Source organism: Amblyraja radiata, chromosome 2 (assembly GCF_010909765.2).
Source record: "Amblyraja radiata isolate CabotCenter1 chromosome 2, sAmbRad1.1.pri, whole genome shotgun sequence".
Lineage (NCBI taxonomy): Eukaryota > Metazoa > Chordata > Chondrichthyes > Rajiformes > Rajidae > Amblyraja > Amblyraja radiata.
In genome coordinates, this window is record NC_045957.1 from 64,344,140 (window position 1) to 64,360,156 (window position 16,017).

A 16,017-nucleotide genomic window follows, 5' to 3' on the forward strand; every position below is an offset into this window, starting at 1 on the left:
ATTGGATAGTCAAAATCCTTCCAATAAAAGCTCCTGACCATTCTCAGTTTTTTTGAAGAGGTGATGAAGCTGATTGATGAGGATGGGGTATTTGATGGTGTCTACTTTTGACAAATGTATTTGGTAAACTTTTGACAAGGTTCCCCATGGTTGGTCTGACCCAGAAGCATGAGGTACATGGGATCCAGGAAGACCTGGCAGATTGGATTCAAAATTGACTTGGGCATAGAAAACAGGGAGTAGTGGAGTGCTATACTGACGAGAAGGTCAGTGACCAATGGAATCGGTACTGGATCTGTGTAATAGGACAAAAATGTAGGTGGTCTGATTAGCAAGTTTAAAGACAACACAAAAATTGACAGAGTTGGGGATAGTGAGAAAGGTTGTCAAAGGACACAGCAGGATATAGATCGGTTGGAAATACAAACAGAGAAATGGCAGATTAATTATAATCCTGACAAGTGAGAGGTCTCAATGGTAGGACACCAAGGAGCAATAATTTACAGAGAAATCTTGGAGTGCAAGTCCACAGTCTCAGAAAGTGGCAATTCAAGTGGATAGGATGATCAACAGGGTAATGGCATGCTTGCGTTTGTACCTTTGGGCATTGAGTACAAGTGATGGGAAGTAATGTTAGAGTGGAATACTATAGCAACATTTAAGAGACATTCAGCTGGGCACATGAACATGCAGGAAACAGATATAGATCATGAGCAGGCAGATGGGATTAGATTAAATTGGCATCATGGTTGGCTCATACATCATAGGCTAAAGGGCCCGTTTCTGTGCTGTACTGTTCTATGCTCTAACACCAATTAATACCTTGTTTTTATTTTTATTCCATACAAATGGAATGGTCTGCAAATTATCAATAGGACTAACATGGATATGATTTGAGGAACTTAATAAACCCAGTTACTGACAGACTGTCTTGTAATTTAATTTTTTTTACATCAATTGATCCAATTTCTCAAAACAATTACATACTTGGCACCGAAAATAAATGATGCTATTTGACAATTATATAAATGGTCTATTTGTTTCTGGAATCTCTATGACAAGCTGGCATTTTCTTTAGTACCAGAAAATGTAGCAATTTTGCCAGTTCTTTTTTTAATTTTAGGACTTACTTTTTTAAAGATTGACATTGGTAATTCAACCAAACTCTCTCTCGTGAAAGGTTTGCCAAGTGCGAGCAGAAACTTAGTGTTCAAAGAATGAAAAAGGAAAAATGGAAGAACATGAAGCAACTCCTGTATTTCTATTGGGAGGAGCTAGAAAGCAGATCATCAACTTTCTCAAGTACTCTTAATGCGTAAGACAAAAGAGATTAAATATAGGCATCTTCCCCTGGATAACATTCTCGCTAAATTTTCGCTAAACCATTGGCTAAGTATATTTTAAAACTAATTTTTACCTTGCCTTTATTCTCTTCCTGAAATCCAGGTGTGTCTGTGTCAGGAGGGTAAGCAACAGTAATGTAGATATTATATGGCTTCACCTAGAAACACCAATACATGTGTAAAAAAAACCATATGTTTTGAAGTTAAATTTAGCAAACAAGACAGCGAAACCACACGTTGAAAAAAAATTAGGTTTTATGCCATCATCGGTGAGTAATAGATAATATAATTCTGTCAGATTCCCAATTGGAGATTCAAGTATGAATACTTTTATTTAAGCTCACTTTGATGGTAAATTCAATAGCAGACAACAGTGCGTCAAGCGCACAAAAGGAGAGAGGAAGATAAAATCATTCAGATTTGCTGATCCTGATCTTTCCACCCAACTCTGAACTCAACAGGGCTTATTTATTGTTCAACAAGACAAATGGGGAAAACAACTTTATGATAAAATTATATTTAGTTACACTACTTTAATTTAAAAAAATGAACATACTCAAATTGAGCTGCTCATTAGAGTTCCTGCAACAAAAAAATGCAACTCGGCAAATGAGATAAGGTACATTGCAGTATTATATCAATATTAAATCACATAGAGTGTTTTCAGGGTTTCATGACAATAACCCTTACTCACACAATCATTTAGTAAGGTAGATATGATTTGCTATTTGAGGGAATGAAAAACTGCTCATTTAAATAATTGTGAAAAAAGAACACTCAGGTAAAATAGTGAACGCAAAATTAATTGAAATATGTTGAAAAATCACCATTTGAATAAAGTTACATTCAATGATGAATTAAAATTTTAAACACTAAATACTAAAAAACCTTCATATATACACAATACAATGAACTTAATTATATAATGTCAATGGCTTAACAAACTGTGATCTCTTACGTTCGTCTGCCATTCTTCCCCCGTTAAGAGTGCCAAGTACAGCCAATCAAATATACTTCCTGAGAAAATATGGAGCAGAACACTTGCAAGGGCATGCACATGTATCTGTGCAATTAATTTTGTTTACCAAATGTAAGCCATTTATAATCAATAATAGGTCTATGGGTATTTTACATTTTTCTTCACATGTCCCTTTCTAATGCATAACAAAGTTAAAAAAACGCAAAATAAATTACAGGCCAGTTCTACAAAAATTGGAAATCCACGATGGAAGTCAACATTTTTTATACCTGAAAGAATCAAAAATGTAAAATAATGAAATAGAAACAAAAGTGATGCACGTACCTCCATTTGCAATGATTCAGCTAATCCACGAAGAGCAAATTTGGATGGAGAATAAGCTGTGTATCCAAATAACCCCACTTGACCTGCTTGAGATGATACAAACACTATCCTTCCCATCCTTCTTTCTTTCATAGTGTGAATGACAGCCCGTGTTGGATAAACACTCCCCAGATAATTGATCTCCATTAACCTCTGGGGAGAATGATACGCAAATGTAATCAAAACCAATATTCAAGACATTTACATAACCTGGTAAAAGTAACATAGAACAACTTTGCAATAAGCAATTTACACAGAAATTGGCACGGTAACTTTTGCACCCAAACATTTATAAACCAAAAGTTAATGATGCCTGCTGAACAACCAACCATAAAATAACATTTAATTCAGTGCAAACAGACAAGCAGTCCACTTGATAATTTATGAAAATAACATGCTAGAACCTGCTAGAGTAAATGGAAAAAGGAGATCAGAAGGGCAAAAAGGGGCCAGGAGATAGCTCTGGCAGGTAGCATTAAGGACAATCCCAAAAGATTTTATAAATACATAAGGGGGAAAAGGGAAATTTGAGAGTGGGACCTCTCAGGACTCAAAACGGTCACCTCTGTGCAGAGCCACAGGAGATGGGCAAGAAGCTCAATGAGTATTTCTCCTCTGTATTTACCGAGGAGAAAGACAGCAGGATGGAGGAACTTGGGGCAGTCAATGGAAGTGTTTTGAGAGCAGTCAGTGTTAATGTCGAAGAAGTACTGAAATTACTGTCGTGTATGAAGGTAGATAAATCTCCAGGGCCTGATCAGATATATCAGAGGACATTGCGGGAAACTATAGAGGAAATTGCGGGAGGACTGGTTGAAATTTACGAGTCGTCCTCAAATACAGGAGAGGTGCCGGAAGACTGGAGGGTGGCAAATGGTGTGCCTCTTTTCAAGAAGGCTGCTGGGAAAATGCTGGGAACAATAGGCCAGTGAGCTTAACATCTGTAGTTGGAAAGTTACTAGAGAGTATTCTGAGGGATAGGTTATACAGGCATTTGGATGGCAAGTTGGAGTTGATTAAGGATAGTCAACATGGTTTTGTACATGATAGGTCGTCTCACAAATCCGATTGATTTTTTTGAAGACGTGACACCAAAAGGTCAATAAGGGCAGCGCCGTACATGGATTTCAGTAAGGCATTCGACAAGGTCCGGCATAGTAGGCTGCTCTGGAAGGTTAGATCGCATGGGATCCAAGGAGAGAGAGCTGAATGGTTAGCAAATTGGCTCCATGGAAGGAAGCAGGTGGAAGGTTGCATCGCGGACTGGGGGCCTGTGACTAGTGGTGTGCATCAGGGTTCGGTGATGGGCCCATTACTGTTTGTCATCTACATCAATGATTTGGATGCGAACATACAAGGCAAGATTAGCAAGTTTGCTGATTATACAAAAGCAATTGGAGCAGGCAATAGCAATTGCTGCTCATACCTCGAACCCCAAATTTAATATTAAAAATAGCGCAGTTATGTGAAGTATTTCATTATTAGTAACGGCAGTTGAAGGATTGCACTAATATTTTAAAACAAATTCGAATATTAAAGTATAAAAAAATGCTTTTTACTAATGCATAACACCAGCACAATGTTTCTAAGTATTGGAGCCACTAGTCAGTAGAATACAGACACTACTAAACATTTGCGCCCATACTTAAATTGGCAGTACATTATTTTAAGTTGTGGATACATCATTTTTTATTTAAAGCTATTTTTCTATTTACATCCTGAACTAAACAATTGCATACTTTCTTGACCTCATAAAGTTTAAACCGTACCAGTCCAAGTGAGGCCTCTATACATTCGAAACAAAGAAGGTAATGTAAGGGAGGTAGATTGTTTACTGGCAGGACCATAGAGCTCTAAAGTGAATTTCTGTACATGCTCCATAAACGTTTTCGTTTTATGAAATAAAATCTTAACTTATTAGTGCAAATTACTCACTCTGAAAAAGCCTACATCAACATCTTCAAACTTTGCTGCAACTGATGTTCCAGCACAGTTTATCAGCATGTCCACTGGTCCTAGCTTTTCATGTGCCTTCGGAGAGAGTTATATACCACATCAATCTTTGAGCGACAAAAGCATTTAGTTTAATCAGAGAAAATTATTATTTCTCTGCACAGTTTTTAAGTTCAGTTTAGTTTAGAGATACAGTGCGGAAACAGGTCCTTTGGCCTGCGACCAGTGATCCCTGCACATTAACACTACTCTGCACACACTAGGGACAATTTTACATTCATACCAAGTCATTTAACCTACAAACCTGTAGTCTTTTGAGTGTGGGAGCAAACCGAAAATCTCGGAGAAAACCACTCAGGTCATGGGGAGAATGTACAAACTCCGTACAGATAGCACCCGTAGTCAGGATCGAACTCTGGCGCTGTAAGACTATAGCTCTACCGTGGCGCCGCACAGCTTGGTTAAAGCTCTTTAAGTAAACAAGCCACAAATAACATAACCAAGTCAAAACGCAAACTGCTAAAGGAATTCATCCCACCAGTGGTTTGTTGGTTGCTCCAAATTCTAGCACCTGCACACTTTTATGTCTTCACTAAACTAACCAAATTATTTTTGATGATTAAAAGTTTTAAAAAATCTGTTACTTAAAAAAAATGAAAGAATGGAATTCCATATTTTAAATAAAAAGTTTTAAGGACTCATTGTTTGGTTGAAAAAATGCAGTTATATGTAACCCAATTGGCTTTAAGCACATCATATAACAGATATTAAAAACTCTTAGTGCGGATTGAAGTTTGTTCTCACTCATCCATCAGATTAATTCATCAACACTTTAATCCCACAGCAAACACTGTACAAGAAATATTCCCTCTTGTCCTATTCACTCTCTCCATACCCTCTGCAAATTTAAATTAACTCGTTTCTCTCCTCTTTCCCACTGCTGACAACTGGACTCTGAGCCGATTCGCTACCACTTTGCTCAGATTCTGTCTGACATGCTGAATGGTTCCAGCAAAATGTTAAAATTGTAGACTTCCCGTATCCGATGACTTTTTATTTATAATAAATACATGGGTTTTACATGGGGGGGGGGGGGGTGTAGGCATGACAGAATATTTCTACTGACAAGTCTGTGATTTGTGGCAAGTGATGGTGGGAGGGATGGGGTGGAGTAGGGAATAGATGGAAATCTGGGAAGAATAAAATGGGATGAGTGTATTTTGATTTACAAAGACGTGATGTAAATGTCTGCAGTAATATTCTTTAATGTCGCTTTTACGTCTTTGATAAGTGATAGAATCAGGATGGTGGTGGGGGAGAGGGATTGGGCAGAGTTGATGGGAATGAAGGGCAAATAAAATAGGATTAGTTTATCTCAATGTAAATACATATTTGATGCCTGGCAGAGATCTTGGTGAGCTATTTATTCCCATATTGTATGATTATATGAATTTAATCATTAAGAATTAAGGGTGCATTCAAACCATCTCTCATCGACAAAACATATCAACAATGGGATAGACTGGGGATTAGGAAAGTAGGCGATATGTATGAATTGGGCAAACTGTTATCATTTCAACATTTAAAATTTAAATTTAAACTGAAGGATAATCAATATTTTAAATATATACAGATATGTGACTTTATGAAGAAATATACACATAGATTTCAAACTATATTTTTAGACCCTTTAGAAGAAGCAATGAATATTAAGGCTGATTCACAAAAACTAATATCATACTTTTATAATAATATATTAAATAGAGAATTACCCTCAACAGAAGAGAAGATTGGGAACATGAGCTAATGATAAAGATCTCGAAGGATAGATGGGAAAAGTATCTGATGAACTCACATAATTGTTCTATTGATGCAAGACATAATTTAATTCAATTCAAATTATTACATAGACTATATTATTCAAAAACAAGGTTGAATAAATTTTATCCAAACGTCTCTCCCAGATGCGATAAATGTTTGTTTCAAAACGCTAATATAACACATTCATTTGTAGGATGTACAAAGTTGAATAAATTCTGGAGCGATATATTTACAAAGCTTTTCAAGTCAAGAATAGAACCTAAAACGGAATGGATTATATTTGGAATAATAGTAGAAGATATCAATTTAAATAAAGACCAAAACGTTTTTTTTAATTATGGGTTAATAATTGGAAAGAAATTGATACTTAAATTTTGGAAAAATACAGCCATACCAACTGTTAAAATGTGGATTAGGAATATGATGGACATAGCACGCCTTGAAGAAATGAGACTCCGACTAATAGATAAATATGATCAATTCTTAAGGAGTTGGTCTCCTTTCATCGACTTTTTGGAATCATGTGATGCAGCGGTACCATAAGGAGCAGTGAACAGCGTGGACGTGAAGGATCTGCATGGGATTTGGACGAGCAAGCGGCAGGTCAAGGTAAAACTGAGGGTGGACAAGGAAGGAACTCTCCTCCACCCTCCATCAGTTTTCGCAATTGGAGGAAACCGAGGATATTTAATTTACGTGGGGCAGCCCAGAGTTTGCAGAAAGTGTAATAAGCCTGGACATGTGATGGCCCAATGCAATGCAGTGGTCTGCAAAAACTGCAAAATGGAGGGCCACGAGACAAAGGACTGTCAAGCCAGCAAGAACTGTAACCTGTGTGGGGAGGGAGGCCACCTTTACAGGGCCTGCCCAAAAAGAGCATGCACATATGCACAGGCAACAAGAGGGGCGGCTTCCAGCACCCCCAGGGTAGGTGAGACACCCACTACCACTGCCAAGCCCCCAGCAGAAAGGGGAAACAGGGATGAGGACAGCCCAACCACCTCAGCCACCTCAACCACCTCGAGCCCCCAAGTGCCAGGAGAACTCCAGCACCAAGCCCAGGAGGGAGAGTCGATGGAGGAGGGGGGAGAGCAAATTTGGACTACTGTAAAATCCAAAAAACACCAGAAGGGTCAGCACACGGAGCAGAGGCCAGAAAGGGATGGCAAGCCCAAAAAAACCACCAAAAAACGGTCTCTCTCCCTGACAGAAGGGAGAAACCTCTCCTCGTCGGAGGACGAGGCGAACGGGAAACCCCACAAGAAGAAAATCGGGGCGGAAAGGAGAAGGTGCAGGACGATTGTACACCTGCACCAGGAGACCGAGAGCAGTGCAGCGGTCGAGGGGCTCCAGCCCCAGGACATCGGGAGCAGTGCAGCGATCGAGGGGCTCCGGCCCCAGGACAACGGGAGCAGTGCAGCGGTCGAGGGGCTCCGGCCCCAGGACAACGGGAGCAGTGCAGCGATCGAGGAGCTCCAGCCCCAGGGCATCGGGAGCAGTGCAGCGGTCGAGGGGCTCCAGCCCCAGGGCATCGGGAGCAGTGCAGCGGTCGAGGGGCTCCAGCCCCAGGGCATCGGGAGCAGTGCAGTGGCCATTGGGCCCCAGCTCCGGGCAACCGGGAGCTTTGTAGCGGCCGATGGGCCCCAGCTCCGGGCAACCGGGAGTATCGTAGAGGCCGATGGGCCCCAGCTCCGGGCAACCGGGAGCAGTGCAGCGGCCATTGGGCCTCAGCTCCGAGTTTCCGGGAGCAGTAAGCCTGTCACTGAGCCCCAGCCACGAGAGACGGGGGAAGCGGCGCACCCAGAAGGGGGTAAAACGAGCAGCCCCCCCCCAACGACACCTCGGGTTACCACAGGGGAAACCCAACCCGTTGAGGAGGCCGGGTATCTGAGCCCAGGAAAGGTGAGGCAATTCACCGAAGCGGTGGGCATGAGGGAGCAGGAAAACGGACTCTAAAGGACAATGGAGCTCAAACTGGCATCCTTAAACGTGCGCAGTGTGAAGAGCACTGCGCGATGTGTTAATGCCTTGCAGTACCTGGCCAAGGTCAAGGCAGATGTGACTTTTCTACAGGAGTGCGGGTTGCCACACCTCCGCTGTTATCGGAGGTGGTCGCGATGGTGGCCCCACGGACTGTCTGTGTGGTCGGGGGGCAATGATTGTCGTGCTTCTGGCCTGGGGATCTTGCTGCGGGGAGGGAACTTCGCCATCACTGAGGTCAGGGAGGTGGTTGCGGGGCGTCTCCTCGTGGTGGATGTAATGTACCGTGGTTCTCCGCTCCGGCTGATTAATGTGTATGCCCCACCCGTGCGGAGCGAGCGGCAGGCCGTTCTCCAGCAGCTCCCAGTGCTGTTGGCCACGTCCCGGCAGCTCGTTCTGGCCGGTGACTTCAACTGCATCATTGATGCGGCTGGACGATCCGGCAGTGCCGACAACAGACTGGACAGCACGTCCAAGTTCCTGATGGAAACGGTAAAAGACGCAAAGCTGCACGACGCCTTCAGCGACCCTGCAGGCGGGTCCCAGCCGCAGTTCACCTGGTCGAGATCGGACGGTTTGGCCCGATCCCGGATAGACTTCGTCTTCACCACGAAGGCCGTCACGGTGAGACACACCGACCTCACGCCGGTGTTCTTCTCTGACCACTGCCTCCTTCAGGCTTCCTGTCACCTACAGGAGGACCGGAAGGCAGGCAGAGGGACGTGGAAGTTAAATGTGAAGCTGTTGACCCCAGAGAACGTTGAGGAGCTAAAGAGGGACTACGCACGTTGGAGAACGGTGAGGCCCCTCTTTGACTCCCCGACACTCTGGTGGGAAGCAACCAAGGAGAACATTAAGAGGTTCTTCATAGCCAAAGGGGTTCAGAGAGCAAGACAGAGTCAGAGGGAATTGTGCCAACTCCAGACAGAATTGCAACAACTGCTCCTTCTGCAGTCGAGGGGGGTGGATGTGAGGGAGGAACTTAGAGAGGTGAAGGACCGGCAAGCTCGGTTCTTTACCTCTGAATCCTCCAAGATCATCTTCCGATCCAGGGTCCGCCATGTGGAGCAGGATGAGACGTGCTCACGTTTCTTCTTCCATAAGGTTCACAGGGGGAGCTCTGTGATCAACAGCCTTAGGGAGGAGGACGGCTCGGTAGCATCCTCGCAGACAGACATGATGAGGGTCTGCAAATCCTTTTACTCGGAATTGTATGACCAAAAGGCCACAGACAGCACCGCCTCCCAGAACTTCCTGTCCTCTATCACGGAGGTCTTGGAGGACAGCAAGCAGGAGAGTCTGGACCAACCACTGACCCTAGAGGAGCTGACTGGCTCCATCCGCTCCTTTGACTCGAGTAAAACTCCCGGAAGCGATGGCTTACCGGCCGAGTTGTATTCGGCTCTGTGGGACTGGGTGGGCCCGGACCTGCTGGAAGTGTACAACGACATGCTTCTAGCCGGCAGCATGTCAGACTCCATGAGGAAGGGCAGCATCACCCTAATCTACAAGCAGAAGGGGGAGATGAAAGATATAAAGAATTGGAGACCCATAACATTGTTGAATGTAGACTACAAGATCCTGTCTAAGGCCATCGCCAACCGGGTCAAGTCTGCTCTGGGACGGGTGATCCACCCGGACCAAACCTGTGCTGTACCTGGCAGGAAAATCTCAGACAGCCTAGCGCTGCTGAGAGATACCATCGCCTACGTGCAGGACAGACGGGTGGATGCCTGCCTAGTCAGCTTGGACCAGGAGAAGGCCTTCGACAGGATATCGCACACGTACATGAGGGACGTGCTCTCCAAAATGGGTTTTGGGGAGGGAATCCGAAATTGGATCAAACTGCTCTACACCAACATCCGTAGTGCAGTCCAAATCAATGGGTGGGAATCAGACAGTTTCCCTGTAAGGTCTGGAGTCAGGCAGGGTTGCCCTCTCTCTCCTGTCTTGTTTGTCTGCTGTATTGAACCTTTTGCCGAGTCCATCAGGAAGGATGCGAGCATAAGAGGAGTGACATTGCCAGGCAGTGGGGGCATTCAGGTCAAGACCTCCCTGTACATGGACGATGTCGCCGTCTTCTGCTCGGATCCAAGGTCGGTCCGCAGATTGATCAGCATCTGTGACCAGTTTGAGTCGGCCACGGGAGCCAGGGTGAACCGCAGGAAGAGCGAGGCCATGCTCTTTGGCAACTGGCCCGACCGATCTTCCATCCCCTTCACCATCAAGCCTGACTTCTTGAAGGTGCTGGGGATCTGGTTCGGGGGGGCTGAGTCGAGTAACAAAAATTGGCTGGAGCGGATAGCCAAGGTGGGGAGGAAGCTGGAGCTGTGGAAGCAACGCTCCCTCTCCATAACCGGGAAAAATTTGGTCATCAGGTGTGAGGTGCTCTCGGGTCTGCTGTACTTGGCACAAGTGTGGCCTGTCCCTCCCTCCTACGCCACGGGGATCACCCGGGCCGTCTTCCAGTTCATCTGGGGGTCGAGGATGGACCGGGTACGACGGGTCACCATGTACAAGTCGGCAGACAACGGGGGTAAAAGCGTGCCCAACGTCGCCCTCATCCTGATGGCCACCTTTGTGTGTGGCTGCATCAGGCGGAGTGTAGAGCCAAGGCACGTGGGCACTAAGTGCCACTACCTGCTGAGGTTCTACCTGTCCCCGGTGTTGCGAAGGATGGGCCTGGCGCAGATGCCGCGCAATGTACCAGTCAGCTGGACATTGCCACCCCATCTGACGTCTGTTGACAGGTTCTTCCGGACCAACACCTTTGACCACAAGTCCATCGGGCAGTGGTCAGCACGGAATGTCCTGCAGGCACTGCAGGGAAAGGACTCGATGGATCCGGTGGCGTGGTTCCCAGAGCAGACTGCCCAGCTTGTCTGGCAAAATGCCTCATCGCCAGAACTGACCAACAAGCACCAAGACCTGGCTTGGCTGGCGGTGAGGGGAGCCCTCTCAGTTAGATCCTTCCTGCACCGTCGGAACCTCACTACCAGCGCACGCTGCCCCCGGGACGGTTGCTATGGAGAGGAGACGGTTGCCCACCTCTTTGCAGAGTGTGGATTTGCAAAACGAGTCTGGAGAGGTATGAAAGGGTCCCTGGAACGATTTATCCCGAACAGCTCCGTCACAGAGGACTCTGTGATTTACGGACTGTTCCCAGGGACACATTCAGAGACTGACATCGAGTGCTGCTGGAGGGTCATCAACTCGGTGAAAGACGCTCTTTGGTCTGCCCGAGCGTTGCTCACCACCCAGCAGAGCGAGATGTCCGTCGGGGAATGTTGCCGACTGGCCCACTGCAGACTGCAGGAGTACGTGCTAAGGGACTCGCTGAAGCTTGGTGCAGCCAACGCCAAGGCTCGGTGGGGGAGGGCCACAGTCTAGGGTCCTTCCGCTGCTGGACATGGGGGGCACAGTATGGTGGAGACGCCCCTCAAATTAAATTAAGGGAAGGTATCCCACACCAGGGGGCCACATGAGTGGCACAGGTGGGGGACATCTTTTGTGGAACTTGAAATGTCAGATGGAAATTTTCGCACTGTGTACACATTGTATATATTTATTACTTGAACAGGGGCCACAGAGTGGCACTGGTGGGGGACTGTTTGGTGAAATTTGACAAATGTAAAAAAATTGTACTGGAAAAAGTTTGTATAGTCTCCGAAAATGTCGGATGAATTTTGTTTTGAATGGTTCAGAAATTGTATATATTTACCAATTGAATAAAGTATATTTTGAAATAAAAAAAAAGCGGTACCATAAGGATTGCTGATTTCAGTTCATGCCGTGGATAGATCTACATCTCCGAATAAAGATTTGAAAATGTCTCTTTTAAGGGGCCTTCTCTCCTATTTCTACTTTCCACTTTTTCTTTTTTTTTTATATACACACTTCACATTTTTCTATTCTCTACCATCTATTTTTCCTCTTTTTCCCCTTTCTATTGTTTTCTTTTTCTTGTCTTGCTTACTTCCTTCTCAAAACATAAAACTAGAGGTTGTACATAGAATGGATTACGGTATGACATAGTTGGCACCTAAAATTAGGTTCCACTGTACTGTTTTGTACTGTATTAACTTCTAATAAAAAAAATAAAAAAAAATAAAATTAAATTAAATTTTAAAAAAAAGAATTAAGTGTGGCACGGTGGCGTGATGGTACAGCAACTGCCATTTTAGTGCCAAAGACCAGGGTTCGATTCTGACTACGGCCGATTGTCTGTATGGAGTTTGTACATTTCCCCCGTGACCTGCGTGGGTTTTCTCTGAGATCTTCGGTTTCCTCCCACACTCCAAAAACATACAGGATTGTAGGTAGACGCGAAATGACTCACAGCATCTCTTGAGAGAAGGAATGGGTGATGTTTCGGGTCGAGACCCTTCTTCAGACTGAAAGTCACAGGAAAGGGAAACGAGACATAGACGATGATGTAGAGAGAGATATAGAACAAATGAATGAAAGATATGCAAAAAAAGTAACAATGATAAAGGAAACAGACAAATGATAGCTGTACCTGGGTGAGAAAGAAAGCTGATGTGACGAGGGTGGGGGAGGGGTGGAAAGAGAGGGAATTCCGATGTTACTTGAAGTTAGAGAAATCAATATTCATACCGCTGGGTTGTAAACAGCTCAAGCGAAATATGAGACGGCGTTCCTCCAATTTGCGTTTAGCCTCACTCTGATAGTGGAGGAGGCGTAGGACAGAAAGGTCAATGAGGGAATGGTAAAGTGTTTAACAAACGGGAGATCAGGTGGGTCCAGCTGGACTGATCGAAGGTGTTCAGCAAAACGATCGTCCAGTCTATGTTTGGTCTCGTTGATATAATATATATATATATATGTCCACATCTTGAACAACGGATACAGTAGAGGTTGCAGGAGGTGCAAGTGAACCTCTGCCTCACCTGAAAGGACTTTGAGCTCCTTGACAGAGTCGAGGGAGGAGGTATAGGGACAGGTGTTGCATCTCCTGTGGTTGCAGGAGAAGGTACCAGGACAGGGGGTGGTTTGGGTGGGAAGGGATGAGTTAACCAGGGAGTTGCAGAGGGAACAGTCTCTGTGGAAGGCGGAAAGGGATGGAGATGGGAAGATGTGACTAGTGGTGGGTCGTTAAAGGTGGCAAAAATGTCGGAGGATTATGTTTTGTATGCGATGGCTGATGGGGTGAAAGGTAATGACTAGCGGGACTCTGTCCTTGTTGCGACTAGGGGGAGGGGGAGCAAGGAGGTGGCATCGAGGAGACACTCGTGAGGACCTCATCTATGATGGAAAAGGGAACCCCTGTTCCCTAAAGAATTGAGACATCTCAGATGTCGTTGTATGGAATATCTCATCTTTAGCGCAGATGTGATGTAGACGGAGGAATCAGGAGATGGGGATAGAGTCTTTGCAGGGAGCAGGGTGGGAAGAAGTGTAGTTGAGATATTTGTGGGAGTCAGTGGGTTTGTTAATGTGCCGGGATCACTGGTCGATACGGACTCAGTGGGCTGAAGGGCCTGTTTCCGAACTGTATCTCTAAACTAGACTATGTATTCTGGGATATTTTCATTGCTTTTAGATTTTTAATTCCGAGCATTTGTTTGCAAAACTTGAAAATCAGATAATAAGTCACAGGAATGAATAGTTCACAAGATGACACCTTGATTTTAGCAACATAAATCATTTAACCTAATTGCACAATGGATTATTATTTTTTTTTTAATCAAAGGCAACCTTGTAAGAGTAAGATGATACAGCTGTCAACTTATCTAGAATACAGCTGCATTTTCAGATTAATGCAATGGCAGTTTAACCACACGAACACAATATAATTTAGTTCTATTGGATACGTTTAGCTTCGGTGGGGGAGGGGAGGGGTGAAAGAGGAAAAGCAACAAACTTACTTGCTTTATCACACTCTGCACTTGTCCATAGTCTTTTGAGACATCAACCGATATGCACAATACCACCTGCGAGGTAAATGAGACATTTTTCACTTGCAGACATGCATTGATAATCACCGCTGAAGCATTAATAAATAATACTGAGCTGCACAATGATCTCCTCAAGCTATTGTGCAACAGAAATTGGAATAACAAGTAACCAACAGTGAAATTAGTTCTTTGGGAAAGAGACAGTGAAAGAGTGAGGAAAGGAAGGGAACACGCAGAGGAAATGAGTGGGGAGGAGAGTGCTACATGATATGAAGATGTGCAAATGATCATAAGCAATGAAAAACACTCAAGGACATATTGGAGTGCAAAGCTGAACACGTGCACAGGAGTGAGGCACGGGGAGGCACAAAGGCCACTCTTGTTCACTGATAGATTGCCTACCTCTGGGCAAAGTATGGGAAGAAGTCAATCGCATAAAGGGCAAGTCCAGAAGAAAGTGCAATACTGACTGAATATTCAAAGAGAACTCATCAGCATACCCAGTAAATTTAAAGTGAATATGCCCCACTTCCAGCCACTCAGAACCAATCTAAGTTCCAAAAACTAAGAACCAATCTGGTAGAAATACTGAAGGAATTGATGATGAGTGTTTAATTAAGTTTTAAAACTAGCATTGAGAAAAAGTTTAAAGCTTGAAATTATTTTGCCAGAAGCCAATTATTTTCATATTGGCAGAGCTGCACAATTCATCGTACAAAAATGAAAAGTCCCTCATTGCCCAATCGCTTGTGAACTGCTCTCTTTCAATAAAATGTCAGTGAACAAAGAAGCTACTTAGAAATATAAGGAAAACATTTAAAGCACAATAGCTCTACACCCATACAGACAAAATGCCCTGGTATAAAGCACTCACACAATTCAACAACTCTTTTACACCCACCTGTTTATCATTAATTGAATGCTTCTCAATTTCCTTTTTTGCCCGCAGAAGTTTAGTCTGGAAAAAAAATAAAATTACAACCAGAACTGTTTTCGGACATTCATTAAACTTTAGTGACAATCTACCATCAAAGATAACTTCAACTCTACTCATGTTTAAAAGTTTTCCAAGCCGAGTGATACAGCTCAATTGTTATTTGATCAGTGAATTCAAGTGGGATCGATTTAAGGTTATAATTTAAGCAGCAGTTTATGCCTATTTATCATTGTCCATGCTATTTTTAAAAACAATCAGATATGCATGGAAGGAAAAGTGAACATTTTTACAAAAACTCGTGGAACTCGTGAAAACTCGTCAGCACTCCCCTGCAGCTGGATGCTCGACTTCCTAGCAGATCATAATCAGTGAGGATAGGTGACAAATCATCCTCGCCAGTAATCCCCAATACTGGTGCCCCGCAAGGATGCGTTCTCAGCTCCCTACTATACTCCTTATCTACTTATGACTGTGCAGCCAAATACCAATCAAACTAAATTTAAAAATTTGCATGCAACACCACTGGAGTGGGCTGGATATCGAATAATGACGAGACAGAGTACGGGGAAGGAGATTGAAAACCTTATAACCTGGTGCCGAGACACCCACCTTTCCCTCAATGTCAGCAAGACAAAGGAGCCTGTGATTGACTTCAGGAAGTGATGGAGTATACACACCCTGATAAGCATTGATGGCGCCGCCTGGGTATTGGTCAAAAGCTTC

At 44.1% G+C, this 16,017-nt stretch overlaps 1 protein-coding gene across 1 annotated transcript in view; it reads right to left on the reverse strand.

The window, feature by feature from the left end:
- kdsr (3-ketodihydrosphingosine reductase) overlaps nucleotides 1-16,017 on the reverse strand; it is a 36,190-nt gene that overhangs the window by 12,152 nt on the left and 8,021 nt on the right. The window contains exons 3-7 of the mRNA XM_033047979.1: nucleotides 15,259-15,315; nucleotides 14,328-14,393; nucleotides 4,621-4,716; nucleotides 2,647-2,838; nucleotides 1,418-1,501 (exon numbers count right to left, since the gene is read on the reverse strand). Coding sequence (XP_032903870.1) covers nucleotides 1,418-1,501; nucleotides 2,647-2,838; nucleotides 4,621-4,716; nucleotides 14,328-14,393; nucleotides 15,259-15,315 — 495 coding nt within the window. The remainder of the gene's footprint in view (nucleotides 1-1,417; nucleotides 1,502-2,646; nucleotides 2,839-4,620; nucleotides 4,717-14,327; nucleotides 14,394-15,258; nucleotides 15,316-16,017) is intronic.